At 45.5% G+C, this 14,868-nt stretch overlaps 1 protein-coding gene across 3 annotated transcripts in view; it reads right to left on the bottom strand.

Annotated features, from left to right (window-relative positions):
- PPFIA2 (PTPRF interacting protein alpha 2) overlaps positions 1–14,868 on the bottom strand; it is a 440,428-nt gene that overhangs the window by 20,929 nt on the left and 404,631 nt on the right. For all 3 annotated transcript variants that reach the window (XR_003856007.1, XM_029597099.1, XM_029597100.1), the window contains one exon: positions 10,833–11,008. Coding sequence is in view for 2 of the 3 variants with exons in the window: in XM_029597099.1 (XP_029452959.1) it covers positions 10,833–11,008 (176 nt within the window). In the remaining variant the exon portion in view is untranslated. The remainder of the gene's footprint in view (positions 1–10,832; positions 11,009–14,868) is intronic.

The raw sequence follows: 14,868 nt of genomic DNA, 5'->3' as shown, positions 1-14,868 counted from the left end.
CCCAGACGCACCTGGTGAGTGGCCACCGCTGAGTTCAGCGATCAGGTTTCTGAGGGGACCGTTCCACAGAAATTCTTCTGAGACCTCTGGGCTGGTGATCTGGGAAGAAGGCTTTCGTGACGATCGGAAGAACCCTGCAGGCGAGTATTATGGGAATGATGGGAAAAGTGAAGAATAGCTAAAAGAGTAGCAAATAACCGGTCCATCCGTGAGGGGACCGAGGGGGCTTTGATCACACCCCAAGCGGTGGTTTGGTAGGAATTGCATTCCGAAAGCCACGCGCATAAAAAGAGGAAAAAAAAAAAAGAAGAAGTAACGCGTACGATAGTGGGAATAGGTTTCTTGTTGTGTGAAAGAGAGTGAATGGCCTCGCAGTTCTAGACCGGGCGACCGCGTTCTAGTCGGGGCAATTGTGACCCTTTTGTGTCTGACGGATACGGACCCCTTACCTATCCGTCTTCCCTTCCCTCCTTTGTCTGTGAATTCTATCCTAATGGGAGGGGGCTATTCAACTCCACTAAAAGTTATGACGGAACACTATAGTGAAGTGTTCGATAAACGTAAATGTACGAAGCCCGGAATGGTTCAGCGATGCACCCATAGGTGGCCCGGTTTGTGTGTAAATTGGCCTCCGGAAGGAACTTTCAATTTCCAAACGGCCACAAGGGTCCTGAAAATAGTTGAGAAAGAAGAGAATCCGGGTTGCCCTGAGGATAAGCCATACATAACTGCTTGGATTGCAGTTATCGAGAATCCTCCGAAGTGGGCAAAGAAATTAGTGGAGGGAGCCGCCCTCATAATGGTGGCGCAAGTAAACAAAATGGGAGACCGGAAGTCCTCAAACCGGAAAAGAAAGGGAAGGGCGGCCATCTTAGGAATAAAGGACCATGCGTCATCTGCGGCGGCCATGTTTGTAGTGCAAGGGAACTCACGGACTCAAGAAAAAAAAATTAAACCCCTGCCGCCTGCAGTACTGCCTGACGCAGAAGATCTTCTGCCGCCACCCTATGCCCCTAGCTGCCCTCAATCGTATAATGCGCCACCAGATCCCCCAGCTCCCGCCGCTGCCCAAGTTGATCATGAAATAATGCCGATTCCCGAAGTACGGCTTGAAGCGGAAGCGGCGGCGGCAAAAGTTGAAGACGGCGGCGAGTCGTCCGTGTCCGGCGGCACTCGCAGTAAAACCCAAGCCGCAAGTTTGCAACTACCAATTAGAGAAACAACCACCGTAGTTCCCGTGGTCCCTACTGAAGAAAACGAGTATAATACTACGCAAACTATAAAGTTGTTTACTTACATACCTTTCACTTCCAGCGATCTTTTTAACTGGAAACAGCTCGGTCCCTCTTACGCTGATAATCCAGATCAGATGCTAGATTTTTTACGAGGAATTTTTGCAGCCCATAACCCCAACTGGGCTGACATTCGGCATCTCGCCTCCATCCTTTTTACCACCGAAGAACGCCGACAAATACAATTAAACATGGAAGAAGCAGCTCGGCTGGGAGCCGGGTCAGACGGTAATCCAGATGAAGTAGTGAGAGAGCATGCCCCTGTCGCCGATCCCAACTGGGATTTCCAGACGGCTGCAGGGCGAGCCCGCATTGCTGCATACCAAGTCGCCTTTCTCGGAGCTTTAAAGAAAGGAAAGCAGAAAGTCATGAATATGGGGAAGATCCACGACGTGGTGCAAGGAAAAGACGAGACTCCTGGAATCTTTTTGGAGAGATTGATGGATGCATATCGGCAATACAGTCCGTTCGACCCAGAGGACCCCAAGAGTCAGTCCGTCATAGTGATGAGCTTTGTCGGACAATCCTGTCCCGATATCCGCCGGAAGCTACAGAAATCAGAGGGATTTGAGGGAATGACTATTAGCCAGTTAAAAGCCATGGCTGACAGAGTTTATGTAAACCGAGAGCCGGACGGAGACAAGAAAGAAAAGAAAGAAAGTAGAAAGTTAAGAGAAAGTGTTAGTTTGTTAGCCGCAGCGCTGGAAGAAACGAATTTCGGAAACTCGGCCAGGCACTATCAGGGATATCCTGGGCCGAGAGGAAGGGGCAGGTCACCCTCGAGGGGACCGCCCAGAGGACGAGCTAGTAGAGGAGGATCGTTTAGGGGTGGAAGGATGCCGTTGGGAGCCAATCAATGTGCATTCTGTAGACAAGAAGGACACTGGAAGTCTGAATGCCCTGAGTCCCTGCAAATGAAGCAGGAAGGATATACTCCGTCCAAACCAAAGGAAGCTGAATGGCAGATGACTGTAGGAGAAATCTCTAGTGAAGACAGTAGTGAGGCATGACTAGAGAAGGGAATTCTTCCATTCGATCCCTTAGTAGAAATCAAAGTAGGAACTGAGACATTTAAGGGATTGTTAGATACCGGGGCACAAAGATCAGTCATGACTACTGCTATTACCACGCCCACTTCGAAAAACATTTCTATTGTAGGGGCCTCTGGAAAGCCACTTATCGCTCCCTTTCTTCAGAAACGACAAGTTCGAGTGGGAGGACAATTAGTATCTCATCAGTTTCTCTACGTCCCGGGATGCCCAGTTCCCCTTATAGGGAGAGACCTTCTTTGTAAGTTAAGGGCTAACTTACAATTCGAATCGACAGGAGAAATAAGAGCATCCTTCGCTGATAACCCAGTCTCTCTCATCTGTCCACTCCAAGAAGAATGGAGATTACATCTCCCCATAGTCGAACATACTACTACGCACCGATATGGAGGAAACACCGTCCTCAACGAAAAGCGCAGACAGCTAATGGACAGTATACCTAAAGTATGGGCTGAACAAAACCCAGGAGGGATAGCCATCAACGCTACCCCCATTTGGATCGAGATGAAACAGAATGCACAGGTGATAAATCAATCTCAATACCCCATTCCGTATATGGCCAGACAAGGAATTCAGATACACCTGCAAAGATTGTATGATTTGGGCATTCTCCGGCGAATCCGATCTGCTTGGAACACCCCTCTGTTGCCAGTAAAGAAGCCTGGATCAAATGACTATCGACCAGTACAAGACTTGAGAAAAGTGAATAGTCAAGTAGCAGATCTAGTAGCCCTCGTCCCAAATCCGTACTCAATCCTGGCTCAAGTCTCTCCTGCATCAAAATGGTACAGTGTCATTGATCTCAAAGATGCCTTCTTCTCCGTCCCGGTGGCGGAGGAATGTCAAAAGATTTTTGCTTTCACATGGGAAGATGCAGATACTGGAGTAAAGCAGCAGTACACATGGACTAGGTTGCCTCAAGGGTTTAGGCACTCACCTACGCTGTTCGGTGAGCAACTGGCAAAAGATTTAAAGATGTATCAAGTAAAGTATGGGCCAGTCATACAATACGTGGATGACCTTCTGTTGTTTCGAGAGACGTACCTCGAATGTGCGGTATCCACTCTTCAGCTGCTAAAGACGTTGTACTCAAAAGGGTATCGTGCAAGTAAAAAGAAAGCGCAAATCTGTGAATTGGAAGTAGAGTATTTAGGCTTCCAAATACGTGGAGGAACCCGATGTCTGGGGATTTCTCGCACCAGTTCTATAAGAGATCAACCTGTACCCACTTGCAAGAAAGAGCTCCGGGCGTTCCTTGGAGCTGCAGGATACTGTAGGCTGTGGATTGCTAACTATGCAGTTATTGCCCAACCCCTGTACGACAAACTGCGGGGTAAAGAGACAGAGTCTCAACCCTTCCAATGGGAAGGAAACGAACTGGCAAGCTTACGTCAACTAAAAGAAGCCTTAATTGAACCACCCGCCTTAGGATTGCCAGATGTGATGAAACCATTCCATCTATTCGTCGACGAGAAAAAAGGCATGGCCATAGGGGTATTGACTCAAACCTTAGGCTCATGGGAACGACCTGTTGCATATCTGTCAAAAGGAATGGACAATGTGTCAAAAGGATGGCCGGGATGCCTCCGAAGCATTGCTGCTGCATGTCTACTGATACCCGAAGCTGTTAAGCTAACATTTGGACAAACTTTACAAGTAACAACTCCTCATACAATCCAAGGACTGCTGGAGACCCATGGACCAAAATGGATGACAAATTCACGTCTTGTAAAGTACCAAGCGTTATTATGTGAAACTCCAGAAATTCAAATACAGGACAGTAAAAACCTGAATCCTGCAACTCTACTCCCAACCCCCACTTCAGTTTCTCATAAATGTGGGGAAATTATGGCAACAGTACATTCCAGCCGACCCGACTTACGCGACCAACCCTGGCAAGGAGCATGGACTTTATTCACTGATGGAAGCAGCCAGGTCATAAATGGAATCAGGGTCGCTGGGTATGCTGTAGTCTCCGAAGACGACATTGTTGAAGCCGAGCCCCTACCCCCAGGGACATCAGCGCAAAAAGCTGAATTAATTGCGCTCACAAGGGCTCTGCAGTTGGCAGAAGGAAAAACTGTCAATATTTATACTGATTCAAAGTATGCTTTCCTTACGATCCAAGTACATGGAGCCTTATACAAGGAACGAGGATTCCTAACTGCAGAAGGGAAACAAATAGCTAATGCATCGGAGATACATCAATTGCTAGACTCTGTATGGGCACCAAAGAAGGTAGCTGTCATGCATTGTAAAGCCCATACAGGGAGAACTGATCCCATCGCCAAAGGAAACCAATGGGCAGATAAGACTGCGAAAGAAGCAGCACGTGTGCAATCACCACATACTTCAACTCCCACTTGCCCACTTCTGCAGTTCACGAATGAAACCCCCATTTATTCAGCGGAAGAAAATGATTGGGCACAAACCGAACAATTTCATCAGCAGGATGGGTGGTGGATTGTGCAAGAAGATAGGGTATGGATACCCGACGCCCTGGCATGGACTGTTGTCAGGGAAGCCCATAATAAAACCCATCTCGGCCGAGATGCATTAGCAACCCTGTTGGCAAAAACTTACTACATTAATAGACTCTTTCAGCTAACTAAATACGCTGTTAATCAATGTGTTACCTGTGCAAGGAACAATCCCAGAAATGGACCTGGTCCAGCTCCTGGACATATATTGCGAGGAACAACTCCGTTTCAAGTTTGCCAAATCGACTTCACCCACATGACTGCTTCAAAAAGATACAAAGCAATGCTGGTAGCTGTCTGTACTTATACCGGATGGATCGAAGCCATACCAACTCGAACTGAGACTGCCAAGGAAGTAGTAACATTGCTTCTCCACAAAATTTTACCACGATATGGATTACCACGGCAGATAAATTCAGATAATGGACCAGCTTTCACCAGTGAAGTCACGCGACGCCTGAGTCAAATTCTAGGCATCCAATGGCACCTGCACTGCGCCTGGAGACCTCAAAGTAGTGGAGCAGTTGAACGAGCTAACAGGACACTAAAAAATCAGCTTGCTAAATTGTGTCAGGAAACAAAGACTAAATGGCCAGACATCCTGCCATTAGCTCTACTACATGTCCGATGCACCCCACGGAAGTCGGGTTTAACACCTTATGAAATGATGTACGCAAGGCCTCCACCTCTTCCATCTTTTCCTGAATCGCTGCAAATACAAGGGGAAATGTCTCTCAGTAACCAACTCAAAGGACTATATAACACAGTTATTGCGATTCAAAAATACACCTGCGACACTGAACCATTAGTCCTGCTAAACCCGATTCATCCATACCAGATTGGGAATTCGGTGTGGATAAAAGACTGGGATGAGTCTGATTCCCTCCAGCCCCGATGGAAAGGGCCGTACACTGTATTGCTAACTACTCCGACAGCTGTCAAAGTTTTTGGATGTTCTTCATGGATTCATTGGACACGTCTCAAACCAGCTTCAGCCAACTGGCAGGTCTCCAGGATTGGAGACCACAGATTAAGATTCACCCAAGGCAGGCCCAATGCTAGTCCTGAGTAAAACGATATCAGTAACTGCAACTGAATATTAATGTGTCCATTTCTTTCCTTCCTTTCAGAATCCATTACTTATGAATGCAGCCATCTACGTCATAAAGCAATGTCACAGATTCCAACTTCCAAGATCTACGTTGCACCCATCTTCTACATTCACTTACTACTCTTCTGTACACCGACTACATCTGTTTTCCTGTCCTTGAGCAAGAATTGCACCGAATGTATCAAGCTAATTCGTACTACCACTCAAACTGGATTTCAAGTTGTCTCAACAATCATCCACCAATCTCAACCACCAACTTCCTGTGCCACACTACCTGCTTGCGCCCTGAATACTACTCAAGGCTATCAGTCCTTCCATCGATGTTTAGAAACTGGCAAAGTCATATGTCATACCCCAACCACTCCTAAGTACTACAACATCACCCTCACTGCAGGTCTACCAAAGAGCTACACATCAAGTATTGTCCCAGAAGGAAAAGGCATCTTGTACTACATCAACTCCACTAAGGTTCTTATGGGAAGTGAAACGATTGTCACAATAACGTTCGATGCCTGTGAAGCCATTGACAAACACCCAAATGCACTTCACTGTGGGTCTCAAGCCTGGAGAAATTCCTATGTCTACAATCACAAATACCTCTGCCCATACAACCGGGCAGCTAATCCATCCAGTTGGCTGCCATGCGGAGGGGACCTGACACTGTCAGGATGGGCTTTGGTTTGTGATTACACCGGTGGAGGTTACCATGGCTGCCACGGAATAGGACGGTTAACTGCAGTAAATGGTAATACAGTATCGATACAATGGCCTCTAAGAAGTGAAGGAATCCCTTGGCAAGATACTTGGGGATTTGGTATCGACGGAACTGGAAGAGACCCCATGACCTACATTACCATCACCCAGCGAAAAGACAAACCTCGTCCAATTATTCACCAGACTACTGTGGTGGGGTATCAATCCTTCTTCGATGAAATATCTCATGCCTCTGAGGAATTAAAGAAACATACAATTTCTCAACAAGTGAAAAACCTGTTTGTCAATTTGACTGAAAACATAGCTCTCTCTCTCGAAGTCAAGAACTGTTTTGTATGTGGAGGGACAGATACAGGAGAGCAATGGCCATGGGAAGCCAAGGAAACCTTCCAATCTGATCTTAACACCTTGAATACCACTGTAACCTATAACCGTAAATCTCATCCATATGAGTGGGCACTCCAGACTGATGTTATTGGCAGACTATGTATCTCTCGACAACATTCACGCATCTATACCGTGCCTGTTGGAAATTCTCCATGCACAGGAGTTCTTACTGCCAACCTCACCACCCAGACATGGTGGCAGACTGAAAATTTTACCATGCCAACTCCCATCTGGACTGACTCGACTTTGAACAAGACATGGACAGCTGCAGGCGTTGCCACTACCGTTTTCAATGCTCCAGATGGTTATTATTATGTATGTGGACGAAGAGCCTATGAACAATTACCAACAAACTGGTATGGAACTTGCTTCTTGGCTACAATTCGGCCAAGTTTCTTCCTACTTCCCATCACTGCTGGAGAAACCTTAGGAGTTCCAGTATACAGTCCCATGAGACCCAACAAACGTCGCAGCACTCCCAAAGTATCCATAGGAGATTGGAAAGATCAAGAGTGGCCTCCTGAACGAATTGTACAATACTATGGTCCGGCCACCTGGGCTGAGGATGGTTCTTATGGATATAGAACACCTATCTATATGCTCAATCGAATTATAAGACTCCAAGCAGTACTGGAACTCCTGACAAATGATTCTGCCTTGGCTCTCAACATCTTAGCCAAGCAAAACACTAAAATTTTAACAGCTGTTTACCAAAACCGATTGGCTTTAGACTACCTCCTAGCCCAGGAAGGTGGTGTATGTGGCAAATTTAATCTTTCTAACTGTTGTTTACAGGTAGATGACAAGAGTAAAGTCATTGAAGAGATCACTGATCGCATGATTCGCCTGGCCCATGTACCCGTGCAGACGTGGACTGGAATTCTTGACTGGACAGGTTCTTTACCCAACTGGCTCACTTCCATTCCTGGCCTTAAAGAACTCCTCTTTCCTCTGATACTTCTTGTTTTGACATGCATTCTTTTTCCTATTTGTCTCCCTCTTATTTTTAGACATCTCCGATCCATGATTGAACATATTGCTGATCGGCGAGCAGCTGCTCACGTCATGATGATTAATAAGTATGTGTCTGTCTCCACATTTCCTTCATCTGATTCTTCTGACTACGACACTAACAATGATTCGGATACTGATTCTGATAAAGAGTACCTAACTACTAACTTATAAGTCTGATAAACTCTAACCTCTAAGCATTACCATAATGGAGCCAACGTGTTGTTGGGGTAAGTCGGGCTACAAAGGGGGGTGACACCAATAGGGTCCACCCGTCTCAAACCCGTGAAGCAACCAACGACCTAACAACATATTAGGGCTCACATTCAATGTCACTGGTATTAACTCTTATTGTCGTTTCAGTTACTCTTCAGATATAAAGTGATACTTCTGCCTTCTCTTCAAAGTTGAAGTATCAAAGGGGGGAATGAAGGGGTTCAATTTCGTGACCCCCTGAAGTACGAACGAGCAGCTGAACATCCTCCGACTAATCATGCCAGCAGTGAAACGCACAGCCATCTTGAACATACTAATATTTGCAACGCAAATGATACGTAATGCGTAGTGACGCAGTGACGCACTAATTTTTAGCGTAACGTAACTCCATTTTGGAATAATACTTTGTATTGTATTAATACGAATGACAATGTAAAATGTCTAACACGTCAATTAAATGACGAAACAATAGTCTGATCTTAAGCTACACCTACTAGAGACCACGCTAGCTATTGCTTGTTCAGCAGTTTGTAAATTGTTTGTTCAGCAGAAACCAGAACGCATGTGTGAAAGATAAGAACTGTAAAGTGCATAAAGGTTTGCTCCTAAGGGGGCGTGGCATGCAGTTGTACTGAGCCTTTGTCTTAGCTGCATCTTGCTGGCAATAAAAGTCTATCTTTACGGATCAGTTGTCTGGACCTCCTTACTGACTAAAAAGAGACGGTTACACTAGCAACAATCTCGGGTTTCTGTGTGCAACCCTTCCAACTGGCCCATACTGGCTTTGTTGTCATATAAAGGAATACTCTACAGCAATCCTTCAGAGGGCGCTCTGTGCCATGAAATCTGACTGTCCTCTAGGCATCACTGACTGATCTCGCCGGGGCACTGGGAGATCTGCAGGGGGCATTTACATAAAAATAAACAGTAAGTAACGGGGCGAGTACTGTTTGCCACCTTCAACTTTTCAAGTGATGAACAGCACACAGAGGACAAAACTTTCAGCAATGTGATCCTCCTACCAGCTTATTGGCGTTCAGATTATTGCACTTCTACTTCAACAGAGAAAGGGGAAAAGAAGTTGATAGATTTGCATGATGAGAAGTGATAGGATGCAGAAGTTGTCACATGGCAAAGGAAGCTGCATCAGAACTGATCACCGTAGCAGTGAGTTTATGACGTTCCATTCTCCTTTCATATGATAACAGCAATAACCATTCAGTAGGGATATGCACAAAAAACCTTTTTTTTTTTTCGTTTTTTAAATTCAGGGAGTTTTTCCTTCATTTTTTTTGTTTCATTTGATGTTAATTTTGTTTAGTTTAAATGAAGCAGACAGAAAATGAAAGAAAACCCAAAAGAAACATTCTGCCAACCTTCCCTTCTCAACACCAAGATAAGCTAAAAATAACCCCTGGCCGCCTTCACACCCCCCCCCCCCTCTTAATAGGTCGTACGGCTGAAGAATAAAATGGCGCCCGGCTTAGGGCTGGCTGCTGCCATTTTGCCACCAAGACCTAGTGGTGTGGGAATGACTGGGATCTCTCTGACCCCATGTGGCTTGCTCCGACCTCATGGATGGGGTACATTACTGCCATGGGTAAGTGGGTGGGTGATTAGGGAAGAGGGAACTGTATGACAGTTCGTATGTTTTGGGGGGGGGGGGGGGGGGGTTCCCACTGACTCTCCAAAATAACTCCTTCCGGAATTTCAGTGATGGGTGTTTTCAGTTGAAACCCAACATGCAACTTTTTCATTCTATTCTTTATTTCCTTTGAAAACAAATGCACACTCCTACTACTCAGTGCCCTATACCTGGATATTGTCTACAAGGTGCCGGAGCTTCTGCTTCCAGAAACATATTTTGATTCCTGTTTTATTTCTTGATACTACAGTCTCACCGAGTCCTTGTGTAAATTGCTGTTATTAATCTGCATGCTGTGCATTCCCCTCATCTGCCTCCTTCCTGCAGCTCTCAGAGGGTTAAAGAGAGGTCATGGTAGAGGTAGGAGATCTGTCCCAAAGACCTAGCTTCATTTTGGCCTGCAGTTTCCTGGCAGGAGGCACAGATTGTTTGTAGTGTATTTAGGTACATTTGTTCAAACTTAGCAAAAGGGTAATATGGCTATAAAAATATAACAAATATTCCAATGAAATGGACAGTTGAACGTTCTCCCAAACAAAGATTGTATCATTGATTTTAAAGCATCCAAGCTAGATTATTAGCCTTATTCTATGATCTCGCCTTTTTTCTTCAACTATATATTTTTAAAATTTTTTAATTATTTTTAATTTCCTTTAAAACTCCTCTGAATTTTTTTAATGGCCACATTTCTGTTTTAGAAGATCTCCTCTCAGAGTGTCATAATGTCTCAGTTTATCTTGTACTTGCATGGAAACTGATTCAAGATAGTATCGGTGGAGCTCTCAAAAACTTAAAATAGCTATTTTCCCTCAGGCATGAAATAATTAGTAAGAAAAGTAAAGGTCAAAATTTCCATCATTTTGCTTGTTCTGCTGATTGCTATTTTTAAATTTTTTTTTTGTCATGCAGCTCTGAGGAAGGACTTACCGATGAAAGCTATCTACCATTTTTAAGTGCACCCGGAGGTCTTTCTTTGTCAGATGATCCAGCATTCTGGCATCTACCAAGCACTCCATGAAATAGCTTCGGTACTGAGGTAGTCCCAAACTGGGGAGCCATTCATTGCCAATCCATTCATGGTTCATGTCACCGTAGGCCAAGGTCTATAGAAAACAAATAGTTCAGCTTTTTTGGTGAATCTTATAACCATGCAGTTAAACAAAGCTGAATGGGGGAGTAGCCTAGTGCTTAGAGCAGTGGGCTGGATGCCAGGCTTCAACTGCCACTCTTTGTGACCTTGGGTAAGTCATCTCACCCGCCATTGCCTCAGGTACAAACTTACTGGGAAATATATCGAGCTGCAGTATTTTTTTATTTATTGTTTTATATACCGTCATTTGGAATTAATCCTTCACAATGGTTTACATGGATAATTAATTATAAAAAAATAATAATAAAACAAATCTCATAAAAAAATGTGGCAAGTTATAAAATAAACATTAAAATACAATAAAATAGATAAATAAAAAAAAGATTAAACCAAATTAAAAAAGAAATATAGACAGGTATAAATCAATTGTCCTGCACCAATTGAGCAATTACTGGTCCTGTTCATATTCGTTATAGGCTCTGCAAAACAGCCAGGTTTTAAGATCTCTTTTGAATGATTTCACGTTTTGCTGTAGTCTTAGTTGTTCTGGTAGTGCTCCAGTAGTGCTCCCAACGCATGTTAAACAGTGTATATTGTGTGATAGAGCACTATTGTGTCAATATCATGCGATATACACGATATAGAGCATGTCTTCACCCAGATACCCTCCTTATTACAATGACCTTCTTTGCATGTGATTTGCATTCGTGAATAATGCAAATACATGCAAAGAAGGTTATTAGTAGGCAATTGTATGTTAATATTTTATCATGGCTGGTCAGCAGTGATAAAATAACACCTATTTGAAATGCGGTAAATGTGAGGTGGGAGCCCTAGAACCCTAATGCGGGTCCCAAGGCTTCTGCCGCTTATTTAATGTGACAAAAAAAAAGTGTTGCGGCTCAAGAAAAGGTTGAGTGGGGGGGTCACTGTTGACCCTGGCTCAACCTGGGGCTGCCTTGAATTCCCAAAAGTTTAAAAAGAAAAGTAATGTCCCCGTGCGGCAATGACTCCTCCCCCTCCCCTCCCCCTAAAGGTCAATCACATTCATTGGGGTTTAGTAGCCCCCCTCCCCCTCCCTTCACAAAGTATAAGGTCCTGCCCCCCCCCCCACACCCACCTCCGAGCCTCCTCCATCAGCTGTCTCAGGTCTCTTGTTGGGGCTGGGATGCCCCTTCCCATCCGGCCTTATCAGCACCATTTTCCCCACAATGGTGACGACCTGACCTTGCCCTAACCATGTGCCTGGGGCAAGGTCCGAGGATCGGACCTCAGCTATGTGGCCTGGGTCCGTTTTGAGAAATGGCACCAATTGGGCCAGATGTGACGGGGGGGGGGGCGCCCCTTGCCCCTTGCCCCTTGCCCCACTGAGGGACCACAGACAGCTGGTTAAAGCTCAGGGGATGGGGGTCCCAGGAATGCACTAACCAATTTTTTACTCACCTTTAGGGGGGAAGAAAGGCAAGGGAGAGGGGGGAATGAAACTTTTATGACAGCTATTGGGGGGGGGGGGGGGCCATGGGCGCATGGGCCCTTTAAGCACATTTTTAACTTTTCAGGAGTCTGGGCCACCTTCATTGGTGGCCTCAGGTTGAGCTGGGAGTTAGCACTCGCCCCGCTCAGCTTCCCCATTTTGCGGTGGGATATTTTTTTTGCCAGCAGTCCTTTAAGGCAATGGCGGTCTCTTGAGGTTGGGGCCGCCGTCACATTAAAGGGCCTCTCATCACGTTCTTTTGTCCTGCGGTGACTGGCCATGAGGGTAAAGGATGTCCACATAGCCAGTGCAATGTTTTTTCAGGTGAGGGACCCCATTATTGCAGTGACATCCCCCCCCCCCCTATAGTGGGACCTCACGTGAAATTACAATGCTCTAGGCCTTTTTGGGAATAGAGAAATACCTACAGTACCTGAATGTAATCTGCATTAAAGTGCCAGGGTGGGAGATAAATAAATTATCCATTCACTCTGATTACATCCAGTCAAGCCAAATGTAGGCCAGTTCTCACCTGAAGCTAAATTTGTTCACAGTAGGCAAAGCTCTTAAGTTAAGTTGGCATTGTTTATGTGAGCAATGGAAGTTATGTCTTCATGAAGCAGTATTTATTTTTGCTTGTTTCCAACAGATTTAAGTTCCAAGATGGATGTACAGTCAATTTCCTAATTGTGGAAAACAATTCCATTGGGCGAATTCAAAGCCCTCATTACTGAATTAGAATAAAAGCTTTGTTTAGCAGTCTGACAAGCTTCATGATATTCCCTAAGCACCTCGCTATATCTCTGCCTAGTTAACTCATCCCTCTACTGCCTCCAGGGTTGGCGCATCCATTAGGCGAACCTATGGTGCCGATCAGTAGGGGGCGCCGAAGAGCAGCTATGCGGTTCCGCAAGTGGAGCCTATCCCGCTGGCAGCAAAGAGCAATAGAGATTCGTCGGGCCATGAGCAGCGCCCAACCTGCTCGCAGCCCCGAGGAGCACACAGTCAGCAGCGCGAATGAGGTAGGAGTCAGGGTGAGACCTGGGGGGCTGGCACAAGGCAGAAAGATTGCCTAGGGCACCTCATACCCTTGCACCAGCTCTGATCGCCTGCTGTGTTTTTCAGCCATTACGCAGATCTCTTTACTGATCAATCAAAACACTTGTAAACCAAAGTGCTGATTTTTCTCTCTTCTCGACTTCTTTTTCTTGTGCAGGTGTTACACTGTCATAAACATGTCTAAGGGGGTCATTTTTTAAAGCTAGCGCATGCGAAAAGGGACGTTTCACACACGAAAAGTCCCTTCTCGCATGCGATAGCTAAAAAGGGGCGGAGTCAGGGTGGCGCCTGCCCTGGAAGAGGAGGAGTCGGGGCGGACGCCGCGAAGACAGTGTGGACGGCGAAAAGGTAAGGAGCCTTTTTGCTGCCCATTTCGCGCCCAATAGCACCACCTTTTATGATGGCGCTATTGGGTGCGAAAGCCGGCAACGATCGCACCGCAGAGGTGCGATCGCTGCCGGCTTTCGCAGGCCCGGCCCCCTGCACCTTGTGATTCACGCCGCTGCGGTGTTTTAGAAAATATAGGCCTAAGACTATCGTTCCACAACAAAACCGAGTCCTCAACAAGGCTCACATTCCGATCAAAATTCTGAATCTGCTCACTCCATTTCTCCATAAAATCAGGGGCATGAACAGGTGGGCGCACCAGTTTTGGATTTCAAAATATCTTTCAACATGAAACTAATTATAAAATGGTTAGACCACAATTGTTCACGTATCTTCAGATCAGTACTAGTCTGAAAATCCCTCTGTGGGAACTAGTTTTCTTCTAATTTATATCATGCAGTAATGTGATACAGCAGCGTTCAGCTCATGCATGTCCCTTCTCTGTCGGTCACTATGCAGCTGCAGATTTTATGTGGGTAACTCACAGGTGACTGTGAGTCATGGGTGGGCATCTCGGTTTAATGCAATGGGGTTTCTAGGTAGGCAACCTTAGGCACTCAGATCTCTGCCAGTGGGAACAGGAAACATCCTAATTTGATTTCCCCATAGACATGGGGAGCACTTTTTAATCTTCAGGGCAGGCTAGGCATATTAAAATGGATTGTACCTAGATAGCCCTGTCTGAAAACTGGCCTTCTCCAGCTGTCCAGTCTGTGTGGGCTTTCACAGCATGCAAACTTTTAGCGGGATTACGAGGAAGCATTCCTGGGGCTGTGTTTAGGTTGGGGGAAGGACAGAAGCCCACATGGATGATATTTTCAAAAGTGCATGTGCTATTTCTCTTCCCGGCCACCCACACGACAAAAACAAGTGGAAAGGATGTGGGTGCTTTTAGCACATGTACTCTGTATTGATTTTCTAAAAAATACTGTCTGGTTATTCCCTTTCTGAAA

Source organism: Rhinatrema bivittatum, chromosome 4 (genome assembly GCF_901001135.1).
Source record: "Rhinatrema bivittatum chromosome 4, aRhiBiv1.1, whole genome shotgun sequence".
NCBI classification, from domain to species: Eukaryota; Metazoa; Chordata; class Amphibia; order Gymnophiona; family Rhinatrematidae; genus Rhinatrema; species Rhinatrema bivittatum.
This window is presented reverse-complemented; position numbering and strand designations above follow the sequence as displayed.